The 12967-nt window shown below is 55.2% G+C and overlaps 1 protein-coding gene across 4 annotated transcripts; it reads left to right on the top strand.

The window, feature by feature from the left end:
• Positions 1-393: 393 nt before the first annotated feature.
• On the top strand, positions 394-12954 carry Dgkq (diacylglycerol kinase theta). Of its 4 annotated transcripts, none has more exons than XM_004656134.2 (23): positions 394-661; positions 2254-2333; positions 4050-4149; positions 4424-4509; positions 4587-4712; positions 4953-5106; positions 5185-5259; positions 5341-5441; positions 5552-5790; positions 5872-5962; positions 6090-6144; positions 6369-6430; positions 6586-6736; positions 7124-7162; positions 7318-7433; positions 9213-9364; positions 9545-9693; positions 9795-9973; positions 10244-10344; positions 10436-10582; positions 10681-10792; positions 10870-11022; positions 11298-12954. In XM_004656134.2, the coding sequence occupies exons 1-23, from the start codon at positions 424-426 to the stop codon at positions 11397-11399; spliced, it is 2808 nt and encodes a 935-aa protein (XP_004656191.2). In that variant the 5' UTR covers positions 394-423; the 3' UTR covers positions 11400-12954. The 4 variants fall into 4 exon arrangements, with proteins under 4 accessions (XP_004656191.2, XP_045017655.1, XP_045017656.1 ...); XM_045161721.1 differs by having other exon boundaries at positions 531-661; positions 4470-4509; positions 4574-4712; XM_045161720.1 differs by lacking the exon at positions 10870-11022.
• Positions 12955-12967: the final 13 nt, after the last annotated feature.

Below are 12967 nucleotides of genomic sequence, written 5' to 3'. Positions count from 1 at the left end.
CCCTCCTCCCCAATTCTGGCCGACTGGGTCCTGACTGAGGTCTAACTAGGGCCCGAGGGCTGGACCCTACAAGCCACCCGGGCAGTGCCACCTCTCCATGGCAGATCCAAGCTGCACTAAGCCACCTCTACAACTCAGCAAGAAAGGCCTGGCCTTTGTCCCAGCTGGACTCCATACAGTCCACAAGGAGGCCTGCCTAGGTCCCACGACCGAGAGGGCCTCGCCTGCAAAACGCCCCGCCCCAAATGACACAGCCCCGCCCATCGAGAGGCTCCGCCCGTCCTGGCCTCAGGGCCCCGCCCACGCGAGGCTGCGCAGTGGGCGGCGCAGTCGGAAGCCCGGAGCGGGCGCTGCTTGTGGGCTTCTGCCCAGCCCTGACCGGGTCTCCTCCCGCCGCCGGGGCCTCGGGCGTTCGGGCTGGGGATGGCCGCGGCAGCCGAGCCCGGGGCCCAGGCCTGGCGGGCCAGCGGCTCCCCGAGCCCCGGCAGCCCGGCCTGCAGCCCGGTGTTGGGCGCCGGAGGCCGCGCACATCTGAAGCTAGAGCGGGCGGGTGGCCACGCTACGCCGGGCCATAGCTTCCGCAAGGTGACGCTCACCAAGCCCACCTTCTGCCACCTCTGCTCCGACTTCATCTGGGGTCTGGCTGGCTTCCTGTGCGACGGTGAGCGCCCGCCCCGCGGCCCGAGGCTGCTCCGGGGAGGAGCCCCAGCCCTCCGTCGGGGTGGGGGGGAATGCAGCCGCCCTGACCTTTGAGCCCTGTTCCTCCCCGCGGTGGCCTTGGAGACATCCCTTGTCCTCTGAACAGGACCTTCCTGTGGAGGTTTGCGCCCGCTTTCGGGGGTGGGGAGAAAGGATGTCCGTGCCCTGTCCTGGGGCTGGTCCCTCCTGGCCTGGGGTCTCTGGGTTCCCTGGTACCCTAGTAGGAGATGAGGTCAGGGTCGCCACAGTGTGGTGCCGTGGAAGCCAAAGGAGCTGCGTGGGGCGAGTGCGTGTCGAGGTAGTTACAGGGCCTAGGAGTAGAGACAGCTGGTCCAGAGGCGGGTGGGGCCCCCATGTCTGGCTTCTCCAGCTGCTGGAGCAGCAGGAGAGGCCAAGCAGAGCTGGTCTAGGCCATGTGTCCAGGTCATCCTTGTCTTAAGTGTGTGCGCCTGCACTGAGGGACCTAATGATAGCTCTGCTCAGGCTTAGCTGCGTGAGGAGCCGGGCCTGGACCTCCTCCCAGGTGTGGCATGTTCCAACACAGCTCCCACCCAGCTGCCAAGCCGGCTGGGCGGGCTGACGGCACCCCTTGAGAACTTCCCAGACGGGCCCTCTTTTGGTTTTCTTTTGAGTAGGCTGGCCCAGAGGCCCACTGCCCCAGAATGTATGGTGCGTATGGGTCTTGGACAGTGTGTCCAGGCCAGGAGGTGAGGGTAAGACTGGCTAAGTAGCTCCTGCCCTGCTCAAAGTGGCACGCTTGTTCTGAGCAGACAACTCAGGCTAGGGTCCCTCACACAAAGATACCTTTTGCCAGTGGGATGGCAAGGTTGTCCTGACCTCTAAGACTGACCAGTGGCATAGGGATGGTCACTCTCTTTTCTCTGTCAGATCAGAAACATTTCACTGCTCTGTCTATCCACTGGTAGGTAATATCAGAGTCCCATTGAGATGGAGGCTGTGCCTGTGTCAGCTGAGTAAGCTCCAGGTTTGAAGCTAGACCCCAGGACCCCACAAAGGTGGGATATATAGGGCTGCAGGTAGAAGGCCAGTCCCTTGGCATCACTGCACAGGTGAAAGAAGGCAATAGAAGACAGAGCCCATGGTGCTGTCACCTACCTCCACAATGATGGGATGGCAGGAACATTCCCTGCCACTTAGTGGGATAGGGCTCGGATGCCACAGCAACTGACTCAGAGGAGCCAGGCATGGTGGCACATGCCTTTAATCCTAGCATTCGGGAGGCAGAGGAAACAGGACCACTGTGAGTTCAAGGCCACCCTGAGATTACATGAATTCCAGGTCAGCCTGAGCTAGAGTGAAATCCTACCTTGAAAAAACCAAAACCAACCAAACAAAAACAAACAAACAAAAAAACTGACTTAGTGTAGGAACTGCCCCCATCAGTTTTGGCAGAGTGGCCCTTTTGTGGGTTACTGATGCCCTGGTATGGCCCTTGGTCCTGCTGTCCAAGGCTGAGTCTTGGGACCTCTTACTTTCTGGGCCAGATGGGGGCTGTCCAGCAAGGTGAGGCCAACTCCATAATTCTCCCCACAGTCTGCAACTTCATGTCCCATGAGAAATGCCTGAAGCAGGTGAAGACCCCATGCACGAGCATCGCGGCCAGCCTAATAAGGGTGAGTGGAGGCAGTGTACATGGCTGTCATCGAGTGCTGACCCCTAGCTGTCCTCTGTATTTTCAGGTTAGCCTCTCTGGTTCAGCAGCAAAGGGGAGCCCTGCTTGCAATCAGAAGGGTAGGGGGAGGGGAGCTGTTGAGCTGAGCCCCCTGGGTGGATCTCCAGGGAACTGCAGAGAAAAGCCTCTGTCAAAGGGCACATACTGTATGATCCGAATGAGGAAGCTGGAGGAACAGCTTAGAGAGTTCAGAAGTTGGGAAGAGGTATGGCTACAAAAGGGCTAAATGAGGGATTCTAGAGGCTGGATGCTCTGCTTGATCTGCATATCTGTCAGCACCCTGACAGTGATATTGACCAACTCTGAAGGTATCACCTTTGGAAACAGCAAAGAACACATGGGAATCTCTGGGTTGTTTCTCACAAATGCACATAAACTTTTAGAGGTCTCAACATAACAGGCTTATATATAAAAAAAAAACAACAACAACAAAAAACAGAAGGTGCCAGGCATGGTGGCACACACTTTCAGCTCATAACCTTGGAGCTGAAGGAGGTTCGTGCCCTTGAACTCCCTCCACAGGGCTCTGGATGGTGCAGTGAGCTCCTGATGAGACACAGGGCCTTCTGAGAGTAATGACAATGCTGATAGTGTTGAGGTCTCTCTATCAGTTGTCAGCTTCACCTTCTACATACTACAGGCCCCTACCACACTCCCATTCTCCCACCTTTTCTCCTCCTTGGCTGGGGAGTGGGACCCACCTGCTGGTGCAGGTGAGTGGCGCTCAGAGTGCAGGACTGCATGTGAAGTGGGCTTGTGTGTTTAGGTAATGGGAAGCAGGGCCAAAAAGCTCTCCTGCTGCTGAACTGTATGTGGTTGTGCTGGCTGCCCTGCAGTGTTGGGTGGATGATAGGGACTTGATTACCAGGTCTGATCATGGAAGGACCCAAGGATGCTAACGGCTGGTGGTGGCACTCAGGATGCTAGACCAACCAGGGTGGGACTCCTGTGGACATGTTGAGGCTATAGGTTTTTTTTTTTTGTAAAGCTTTCTTCCTTCCTTCCTTCCTTCTTCTTTTATATCTTGCTTTATCAAATAAGATAAACATAAGTAGGATTTTAAATATATGCATGGTGATGCCTCGGAGGATGTAGACATTAAAAAATACATGGCCACCATTGCCTTTCTAATTGTGCTATCTTCCTGGGCTGTTTTCCTTAGTGAGCATGTTTTAACTTAAGTCTGAGGATAAGGATAAATCAGAGTAAAAGCCCAATCTCTCCTATGTGCTCTCATGGGAAGGCAACCTGCTATCACTTGTTCACAGTCACTGTGATTGCTTCCCAGAGGGCAGACTTGGGGATGTTGAGAGCTCTTGACTCTGAGGAGGCAGGTACCTGGCATTTGAAAGCCTCGTTGGCCTGGGGAGAGAGGAATAGTGGCACATGTGCCTCCGTTACCTGTGCTTACATGACTGTGCGTGTGAACTGAGAGAGCCCTTTGCCTGACCACAGTCCACCAGGCCAGACCCATGACGGGCCATCTCGGTGGCAGAGCAGGATTAGCCTTAGCTGCAGACTTGTGAGGATGCAGAGGGAGGTAGGGAGCTGCCCTCTGTCAGAACAGGCAGTTGCTGGTCCGGTCCATGCAGGGCCACCAGGGTGGAAGCTGAAGGACTAGGCAGGTCCAGTTCTGAGATTTGTTCTGCTCCTGCAGGTCCCTGTAGCCCACTGCTTTGGGCCCCTTGGGCTCTACAAGCGCAAGTTCTGTGCAGTCTGCCGCAAGGGCCTGGAGGCACCCGCGTTCCGGTGTGAAGGTACCACGGGGTCCTGTGGCCCCCTGGGCCTGAGCCCTTCAACCCAGGGGGCCTGGTCTCTGCTGCCCTGCATAGCCGGCAATTTATTAGGCACATGGGTGGAAGGGCTGTTGGGGGGGCTTAAGTTACAGGGATGTAACTGGAAAAGAAGCAGTCAGACTAAAGGAAGTGGGTCCAGATTGGCAGGAGTTGGGATTAGGACCAACTCCACATGAGAGGTTGATGAGGAGGGCAGGGGTGTGGCAAGAGACCCCTAACCTTGCCCACCCCCCAGTGTGTGAGCTGCACGTTCACCCCGACTGTGTGCCCTTCGCCTGCAGCGACTGCCGTCAGTGCCATCAGGATGGACACCAGGACTATGTGAGTGTGCAGGTACTAGGATAGGAGTAGGGTCAGTAGGCGTGACTGACTGAGCCACTGACAGCTCCCCTCCCCAGGACATATACCACCATCACTGGCGGGAGGGAAACCTGCCTTCTGGCGCACGCTGTGAAGTCTGCAGGAAGACTTGTGGCTCCTCGGATGTGTTGGCTGGTGTGCGCTGCGAGTGGTGTGGTGTACAGGTGGGCACGGGTGGGATGGGAAGTAGGACCCTTGAATGTGGGACAAGAGGGGTGCAGCATCTAAGTGGGGCTGGGCCCCATGACAGGGCACATGGGGAGGACTCCTTTCAAGTGGTCTGCATCCTGCTGTTTGTGGCTATGGAGTGCTTCTGCACACCATCTTGGTAGCCCATCCTGGTAGAGGTAGAGTTGGCCAGCTTCCTGCCCAGGGCTCCAGGCTTACACATCATGTCCCCCCAGGCCCACTCAGTGTGCTCTACAGCGCTTGCCCCTGAGTGCACATTTGGGCGTCTGCGTTCCATGATCCTGCCTCCTGCATGTGTGCGCCTGCTGTCCCGCAACTTCAGCAAGATGCATTGCTTCCGAATACCTGAGACCATAACCCTGGAGCTTGGTGAGGAGGGGGATCCAGCCTGGGAGTCTGTTGTTATTGGGCCAGGTGCTGAGTACAAGGCCCTTGTCTGTCTTGCAGGTGATGGGGATGAAGGCCTAGATGGAAGTGCTACCACAGGTGCAGGCAGAGAGGTGCTGGCAGCTACAGAATCAAGTAAGTATCCCTTCTAGCCACCGCCCTTCCACCCTACCTCAAACCCCTGGCATTCTCAGCTGCAATCTCCCCCTCCCCCAGGTAAACAGATCCTGAAGGTCTTTGATGGTAATGACTCCATGAGGAAAAATCAGTTCCGCCTGGTCACAGTGTCCCGCCTGGCCAGGAATGAGGAGGTGCTGGTAAGGATGAGCATGCAGGCAAGAGCTTGGGATGTCTCCAAGGCTCAATGCCACCATACCTGGAGTCACCTGCTTACCTGGTCTCCCAATACCTTCCCCACCCTCTGCAGGAGGCAGCACTGCGAGCCTACCATGTCAGTGAGGACCCTAGGGACTTTGAACTTCAAGCACTGCCCCTGTCCTCAATAGCTGGTGATGCCCAGGCCTTGGGGAAGGCTGGGAATGGTGGGACCACTGACGAAGAGACCAACAGAAGCTCTGGGCCCAGAGATTCCATGCCTGAGGCCTGGGTCATCCGCTCTTTGCCCCGTGCTCAGGAGATTTTGAAGATCTACCCTGGCTGGCTTAAGTGAGACCTAAGGCACAGGATCTTTTGAGGGAGGGAGAATGTGGGAATCAAAGGCCCAAGCTTCAAGACTTTCCCCCACAGGGTGGGTGTAGCCTACGTGTCCATCCGTGTGACCCCACAGAGCATAGCACGGACAGTGGTGCAAGAGGTCCTCCCACTGTTTGGACGCCAGGTATGTACACTGTTCAGTCCTTCCTGAGTTGGGGTTCACCTACCTAGTGGTCAGGCCACTGTCCCTCTGGGTGTTCTGAGGAAGTGGGAGGGGTCAGCCATAGGCCTGACATTTCACTGCTATACAGGCTGAGGATCCAGAGAGCTTCCAGCTGGTTGAGGTGCTCATGGGCAGCAGGCAAGGTGAGTGGGCTGTGTGCCTCAGGTCCTTGCATATAGCAGGCCTGGGCCTGCTGCCTTGGGAGGTCCTCTAAGGTCACCAGGACACCAGGGCCAGACCCTGCCTTTCTGACTGATCATACCCAGTCCTTCCCAGTCCCACCTGCATCTCCACGTGCCTCAGAGCAGCTGTTTGCAGACGTGGAGAGGAGCACACTTTTGACAGGCTTTGGCCCTCAACCTTACAGTCCAGCGGACAGTGCTCGTGGATGAGGAGCCCCTGCTAGACCGGCTTTGGGACATCCGACAGGTCAGTGGTTTTGGGACAACAGTTCCCAAGAAACTGTAAGCTGTCAGCTCTCAGCCACATCCTGTAGAGGAGTGTCACTGAGGCTGGGCACTCACCTGCCAGGAAGTGGTGCTGGCACTACTGCCCAATATGCCCTGTTCTTATTCTCCCTGTAGACATCTGTGCGTCAGGTGAGCCAGACGCGGTTCTACATTGCTGAGAGCAAGCCCATGGCCCCACATGTCTCCCTGTTCGTGGGTGGCCTGCCTCCTGGCCTGTCCCCTCAGGACTACAGCAACCTGCTGCATGAGGCTATGGCCACCAAAGGTGTGACCTTAGACCAGCTAAGACTCTGGCTGAGAGAGGATTCAGACTGGGCAGTGGGGGTGTGGTGCTAAGCCTGGGTCTTCCTGCCCCTTTACATGCTATCTGAAGCCCAAGTTCAGTTTTTATGCCAGGCCAGCCCATGGCACTTCCTCCGAGTCTGGCTCCCCTCTGTGTGGTGTTGCCCAAAACGCTTAGTCTCTGCTCCCTTGGGCATGGGGGATGTGCCTGGTCATCTTTAGGAATAGGGCATGAACATTTCCCGGGATGCTGGCCCCAAAAACCAGGTCAGGGCTGCCAAGGTGGCTGTACCCTGGATATGGAAGTCCTCAGGAGGGACGTCAGGGCTGAGCCTTGGCATGTCATCCTGACTGCAACCTGTCTCTGCAGCTGCTGTGGTGTCCGTGAGTCATGTCTACTCCTTACAAGGTAAGCGGCTGCCTGGTGGGTGTTCCTGGAGTAGGGCAGAAGAGCTTGCACTGGTTGAGCCTTTGGCAGTTGCCCAGAACATGACCTGACTTGGGTGCCCTGGGGGCGGGGTACACAGGACAGGCCCGCCCTGAGCCTTGGCTCATATTTGGCAGGTGCGGTGGTTCTGGATGTCACTTGTTTCGCAGAGGCTGAACGGCTATACATGCTGGTCAGGGACACAGCGGTGCATGGCCGGCCACTGACTGCACTGGTGCTTCCAGATGTACTGGTGAGTCATTATGGTTCCCAGGCCAGCTTCTCAGCCCCCAAGAGGTGCATTCTAACTGCCAGATGGCTTTCCTCCAGTGTCTTCCTTGAGTTTGCTGGGGCTGGTTGGTGAGACCAAGGTCATACCTTAGAATAGTCTAGGAAGGGCAAGGCTGGCCAGTTTAGATTAAGAGAGTCTAAGGCTGGTCAGTGGGTTAGACCTGATACTTGGGACTAAAATGGCCACCCAGTCCACCACAGGACTCTACCCTACTAGGAAGATCATAAAACACAGCTTCTGGAACATGAAATAAACAGGGTGGGTCCCCATGACTATGAAGGGCCAGAGAGAGTTGTGACCATATACCAGTATGCCCTTTCCTCTCTCAGTATGCCGCTGGCCCCACCCCCAGCTCTGTGCCTGGGGACACTGACCTTTGGCCAGTAGGTGGAGCTCTCTAACTAGGTACTGCCCATATGATCTGGCAGTGCCAGGAAGAAGTCCACTGTGAACACAGCACTTGTGGAGTGCAAGAGTCTGTGCCCTATCCAGTACTTTCACAGCAGACTAGTTCTTAGCCCTTTCTCACCCTTGTAGATCCCACAGGCCTCTGCGAGTGCCCATAGTTGGTTGGACCCTGAATTCTAGCCCTTGACCTCTGACCCAAGTCCACGCAAAATTAGAGAATGAGTTTGGGAGGCTAGCAGGAATAGGTAACACCCCTGCTCACCTGATCTTGTCCTGGAGGTGGCTGTCCTCATCTTAAGGGCACAGGTTAAAGCTTCCTGTCTGTCAGCCCTAGCCCTAACCTCACTTGCTCTGTGGCAGAGCTGGGTATGAGGCCAACACCTGCTTTCTTTTTCCTGTTAGCTGCCCGCCCTGGGGCGAGTGGGTAAGTGGTGAGTGCAGGTGGCTCTGCCTTCCCGGTGGGTCCTCCGGCCCAAGTGTGTCCTTGCCCCAGCCACGGTCTAGCCCGTGTGCTATTGCCCACCCTGTGTCTGTACTTGACCTGTCTGTCTTTTGTCACCCATCCCATTATAGGGACCTGAACCAGCCCACTGTGTCTAGACTTCTGGGCACTGTTTCTTGGGGTTATGTGTGGGGAGATGAGTTCTGTCTTATGGCCAATGAGGGATTTGTGGCTGCTCTATAAACTGAGCCCTTCTGGCTGCCATGTGACAGGTGGGACTCTGGTAGCTATTTTTAAAATATATTTTATTTATTTATTTAAGAGAAAGAGGGGAGGGAGGGGGAAAGAATGGGTATGCCAGGACTTCTGGCCACTGCAAATGAACTTCAGATCATGTGTCACCTTGTGCATAATGGCTTATGTGAGTACTGGGGGCGGGGGGATTGAACCTGAGTTCCCAGACTTCCAAGGCAAGCACCTTAGCCACTAAGCTGTCACTCCAACCCCCCCCCCCCCCCCCCCCCGGTAGCTACTGACCTCCAAAGAGGATAATAGTTGCTCAAGGGCCAGGCCTTAGTCTATCTGGCTGGTGGTACAGGCAGGATCCTGTGGGCTTCCATTCTGGGTCTAGCTTTGTGGCCAAGTGGGTTTGTATGATACCTTGACATGTCACAGTGGCTATGGCCCTGGCCCTGGCCTTTTTGTGCCTAGCACTCCAGGAAGCTGCCAGGCTGTGGGTGACCCGCAGGAAGGGATATAGAACATAGACCACTGGGCCTCAGTGTGAGGGCACAGCTTCCTCAGTAGGGACTGGTCTGGCTTAGGATCTTGGGTTGGACTCTGGCAGCTTCAATGGGGACCCTAGCCTAATTCAGCCCTCTACCTTGTAGCACACGAAGCTGCCCTCTGACTGCTGTCCCCTCCTCGTGTTTGTGAACCCCAAGAGTGGGGGCCTCAAGGGCAGAGACCTGCTCTACAGTTTCCGGAAGCTGTTAAACCCACATCAGGTCTTTGAGCTGACTAACGGGGGACCTCTTCCTGGGTGAGTCTGGGATTTTCCTGACATACAGGAGCATCCGCATCCCTATGTTGCTAGTGAGAATTCCAGTTGGGACTGTGCTGGAACCTTCAAATCTTCCATGTGGCCAGAGATGGACAAGGAAAGGGCTGGACAGAGCAAGGATCAGTGGCCAGGTTCCACTGAACACTGTTTTCCTTGCAGGTTCCACATGTTTTCCCAGGTGCCTTGTTTTCGGGTGCTGGTATGTGGTGGGGATGGCACTGTGGGCTGGGTGCTCACTGCCCTAGAGGAGACAAGGCACCATCTTGCTTGCCCGGAGCCATCTGTGGCCATCCTACCTCTGGGAACAGGTGGGCTCAGCCATCAACCTGCAGGCCTCAGGGCTGTCCCTAACCAAATTTGCTCCAGCCTCATTGTGATTTGTGGGTCATTGCTCTCTCTTGTTTCCCAGGGAATGACCTTGGCCGAGTCCTCCGCTGGGGGGCAGGCTATAGTGGTGAGGACCCATTCTCCATGTTGGTGTCTGTGGATGAGGCTGATTCTGTGCTTATGGACCGCTGGACCATTCTCCTGGATGCCCGTGAGACTGGTAGTATGGAGAACAGTGTGGTGGACACAGAGCCCCCCAAGGTACCTATGTGACATCTGCTAAGCTCTTGCATGTGACCCTCCTCCTGCTGATGAGCTCTCTTCCTCCCAGCCACTTGAGGGTACCAGCATCATCTCTCTGGACTAGACCCAAGGCAGAGCAGTAGCTGGCTAGCTCCAGAGCCTATGGAGGGCATTCCTCACTGAGGGGCTATGGCATTTGAGCAGAGGCACCCCTGTGACAACATCAGAGTAGGGTTAGAGGTAGCTGACACAGGAACTGGCCGCATCCTGCTGACATCCTGTCTCCAGATTGTTCAGATGAGTAACTACTGTGGCATTGGTATCGACGCAGAGCTCAGCCTAGACTTCCACCTGGCACGGGAGGAGGAGCCTGGCAAGTTCACAAGCAGGTATCTAGAGGGCAGAGCTGGGGACCCAGCCGTTCTCGGAAGCCAGTGTTCTTTACCTGATAATAGCAGGTGTCTACTTTTCCTCCGGCAGGTTCCACAACAAGGGTGTGTATGTGCGTGTAGGGCTGCAGAAGATCAGCCACTCTCGCAGCCTGCATAAAGAGATCCGACTGCAGGTGGAGCAACAGGAAGTGGAGCTGCCCAGTATTGAGGGCCTCATCTTCATCAACATCCCCAGGTGCAGAGGCTGGGCTCCTGGGATGGACCCTGCATAGCTTGGGCTGGGCACTAGCCCTATGCTTAACTTATGTGTATCTCTCCATCTTCTTGGGGCAGCTGGGGTTCAGGGGCTGACCTGTGGGGCTCTGACAGTGACTCAAGATTTGAGAAACCGCGCATGGACGACGGGCTTTTGGAGGTGGTGGGTGTGACAGGTGTCATGCACATGGTGAGCACTGGTGGGTTGGCAGGTGGACCCTGTGGTGCTCCTTGGGCCCCACTGAACACATCTCCTTCCCTGCTCAGGGACAGGTACAGGGTGGGTTGCGCTCAGGAATCCGCATCGCCCAGGGCTCCTACTTCCGTGTCACTCTCCTCAAGGCTATTCCAGTGCAGGTGGATGGTGAGCCCTGGGTTCAGGCCCCGGGGCACATGATCATCTCTGCTGCTGGCCCTAAGGTATGTGGGCAGGGCAGGTTGATGTCCTTTGGGGGCTAAATGGACACAGGCCTTAGCCTCCTCAGACCCTGGAGATCATGAGGCCCCGGTGAGGGCATCCAACATTTCAAGAGCATTCCTTCTTGGTAGAGAGAAGGTGCCCTCAGGGCTGAAGATACCACCCACTAGGCAGCTCTAACAGGTCCTTCCCTTCTCTGGAAGAAATTCAGTCTCCTGGAGTCCTAGGCTAGGGCTGTCACCATGGGTTCTCTGACTCCTTCCCCCTTTTGGAATAGGTTCACATGCTGAGGAAAGCCAAGCAGAAGCCCAAGAAGGCTGGAGCCATCAAAGATACCCGAGTGGACAACTTGCCTGTTCCTGAGGGCAACACTAAGTAGAGGGGCCAAGATAAGGGGTCAGACTCAATCTTATCTCTGTTCCAAGTTAGCTGCTCACTGGCAGGGGACTTAAGTTATAGCCCTAACCACAGCATCTTCCTGGAGCCTGAGACATTTCCAGCCCTTGTCTTATTGTTACATGGAAACTGCTAGGTAGATGGTGGCTGTTGCTCTGCCCTAGAACCAGCCTGTTGGTGAGCATGGGGCTCTGGCTCGCCTGCCCTCTGCTTGAGGCTGGTGCTCTATCTCCTTGTCAATCACAGGAAGTTCTAGGGAAAGGAGGCAGAGCCCAGGGGACACCCCTTCCTTTAAGCTCTCGGGTCTGGCAGCACTGGATGCAGGCCATCCAGATGGGCCTCTGACCTCATTTTGTGCACCTAAATGCTCCAGGGAAGCTAGCCCTGTGCAGCCCTGGCCTAGCAGATGTACAATGTTGCCAGCTCCTCATCCCCACGACAGGGGAGGTATGGTAGGGTATACACAGTACCCTGTCGTTTATTGGCCTCACAGATGGCAGCTATTGTTTGCAAAGCCTAGGCAGTGTGTTATGTCTGGCAGTCCTTCCCTAAGGCCCTGAGGGGACAAACTGCACCTGGGTACAAGGAACCTTTTGTCTATTCTGAGGCCTCACCATTGCAGCAGCAGTTGGGAGTGGGTACTCATAAGGGACCATATGTGGGGCTGGATGGTGCCTGCAAATGACACTTGTTGGTCTAAGAGTGGTCTGAATGCCCTCAGACTTGACTGTAGCACTTTATACACATGCTGCTCCCCAGCCAGCAGTCTGTAGTTCTGCATAGCTGTAGAGCTCCCACTCTGGCTCCTATGTCCACTAGGTATCTCTGCTGACCAGCCTTGCTGGGAGCACCATGCTCACAGAATGAGACAAAGCTGTTTCCTCCACATGCCCAAGAATTCACTGATGTACTTCATACCCTGGAGGTGGAACAGGCCTGTAAGCCGTTAATTGGAGGCTTTTCTGTGTTACAAAGCAAGACGGTTTTAAAGACATGGGGTGGAGCTAGGAAAGTATCTCAGGAGTAGAGTGCTTGGTTACTTAGTGCAAGACTCTAGGCTCACACCAACCTTGTTCCCCATTCTCATCCCCCTCCCCCCACAAATCCTGTTATAGGTATTGTGAGACAACCAAAGGTCCAGATCCTTCCCTTTAGTCTGCTGGCACTGGGCTTGTACCACTCTCAGAAATGGCTGTGGTGTGCCCAGGGTATGTATCCTACCTGGCCTGCACCCAGGTACCACCCCTTTCTGCTTTGCCAAAGCTGCACAAATGCATTGGACAACCACTTGTGGTCTCAGTGTAGCTGTTCCTCGTGTTTACATCATTTGAAATCTTCAAAACCAGTCCTTTGTGGTGTTTTCACATTGATTTCAATCTGTAGGAATTGTTTATAAATTATGGTCATTGTGGCTTGTCCTCTGTATTTAAATGAGACTGTCCCATGTGTGTGGTTTGTCCTGTCTATAATTTATCACTACCTGAATGTAATCTAACTTATACCCAGGACAAATACAGTCTGGGCTTTGCTGTCTTCTAGCTGCCTTACTCT

The sequence above is a fragment of the Jaculus jaculus genome, chromosome 11, assembly GCF_020740685.1.
Source record: "Jaculus jaculus isolate mJacJac1 chromosome 11, mJacJac1.mat.Y.cur, whole genome shotgun sequence".
NCBI classification, from domain to species: Eukaryota; Metazoa; Chordata; class Mammalia; order Rodentia; family Dipodidae; genus Jaculus; species Jaculus jaculus.
Note: the sequence above shows the minus strand (reverse complement) of the source record. Positions and strands in the feature narration are given on the sequence as shown.

Excerpts from the sequence above, each read along its gene's own strand:
- Dgkq (XM_004656134.2), top strand. The coding sequence starts at position 424 with ATGGCCGCGGCAGCCGAGCCCGGGGCCCAGGCCTGGCGGGCCAGCGGC. Across the intron at positions 2,334-4,049 it reads TCGCGGCCAGCCTAATAAGG|GTCCCTGTAGCCCACTGCTT; the intron begins GTGAGTGGAGGC and ends CTGCTCCTGCAG. Across the intron at positions 9,694-9,794 it reads CATCCTACCTCTGGGAACAG|GGAATGACCTTGGCCGAGTC; the intron begins GTGGGCTCAGCC and ends CTTGTTTCCCAG.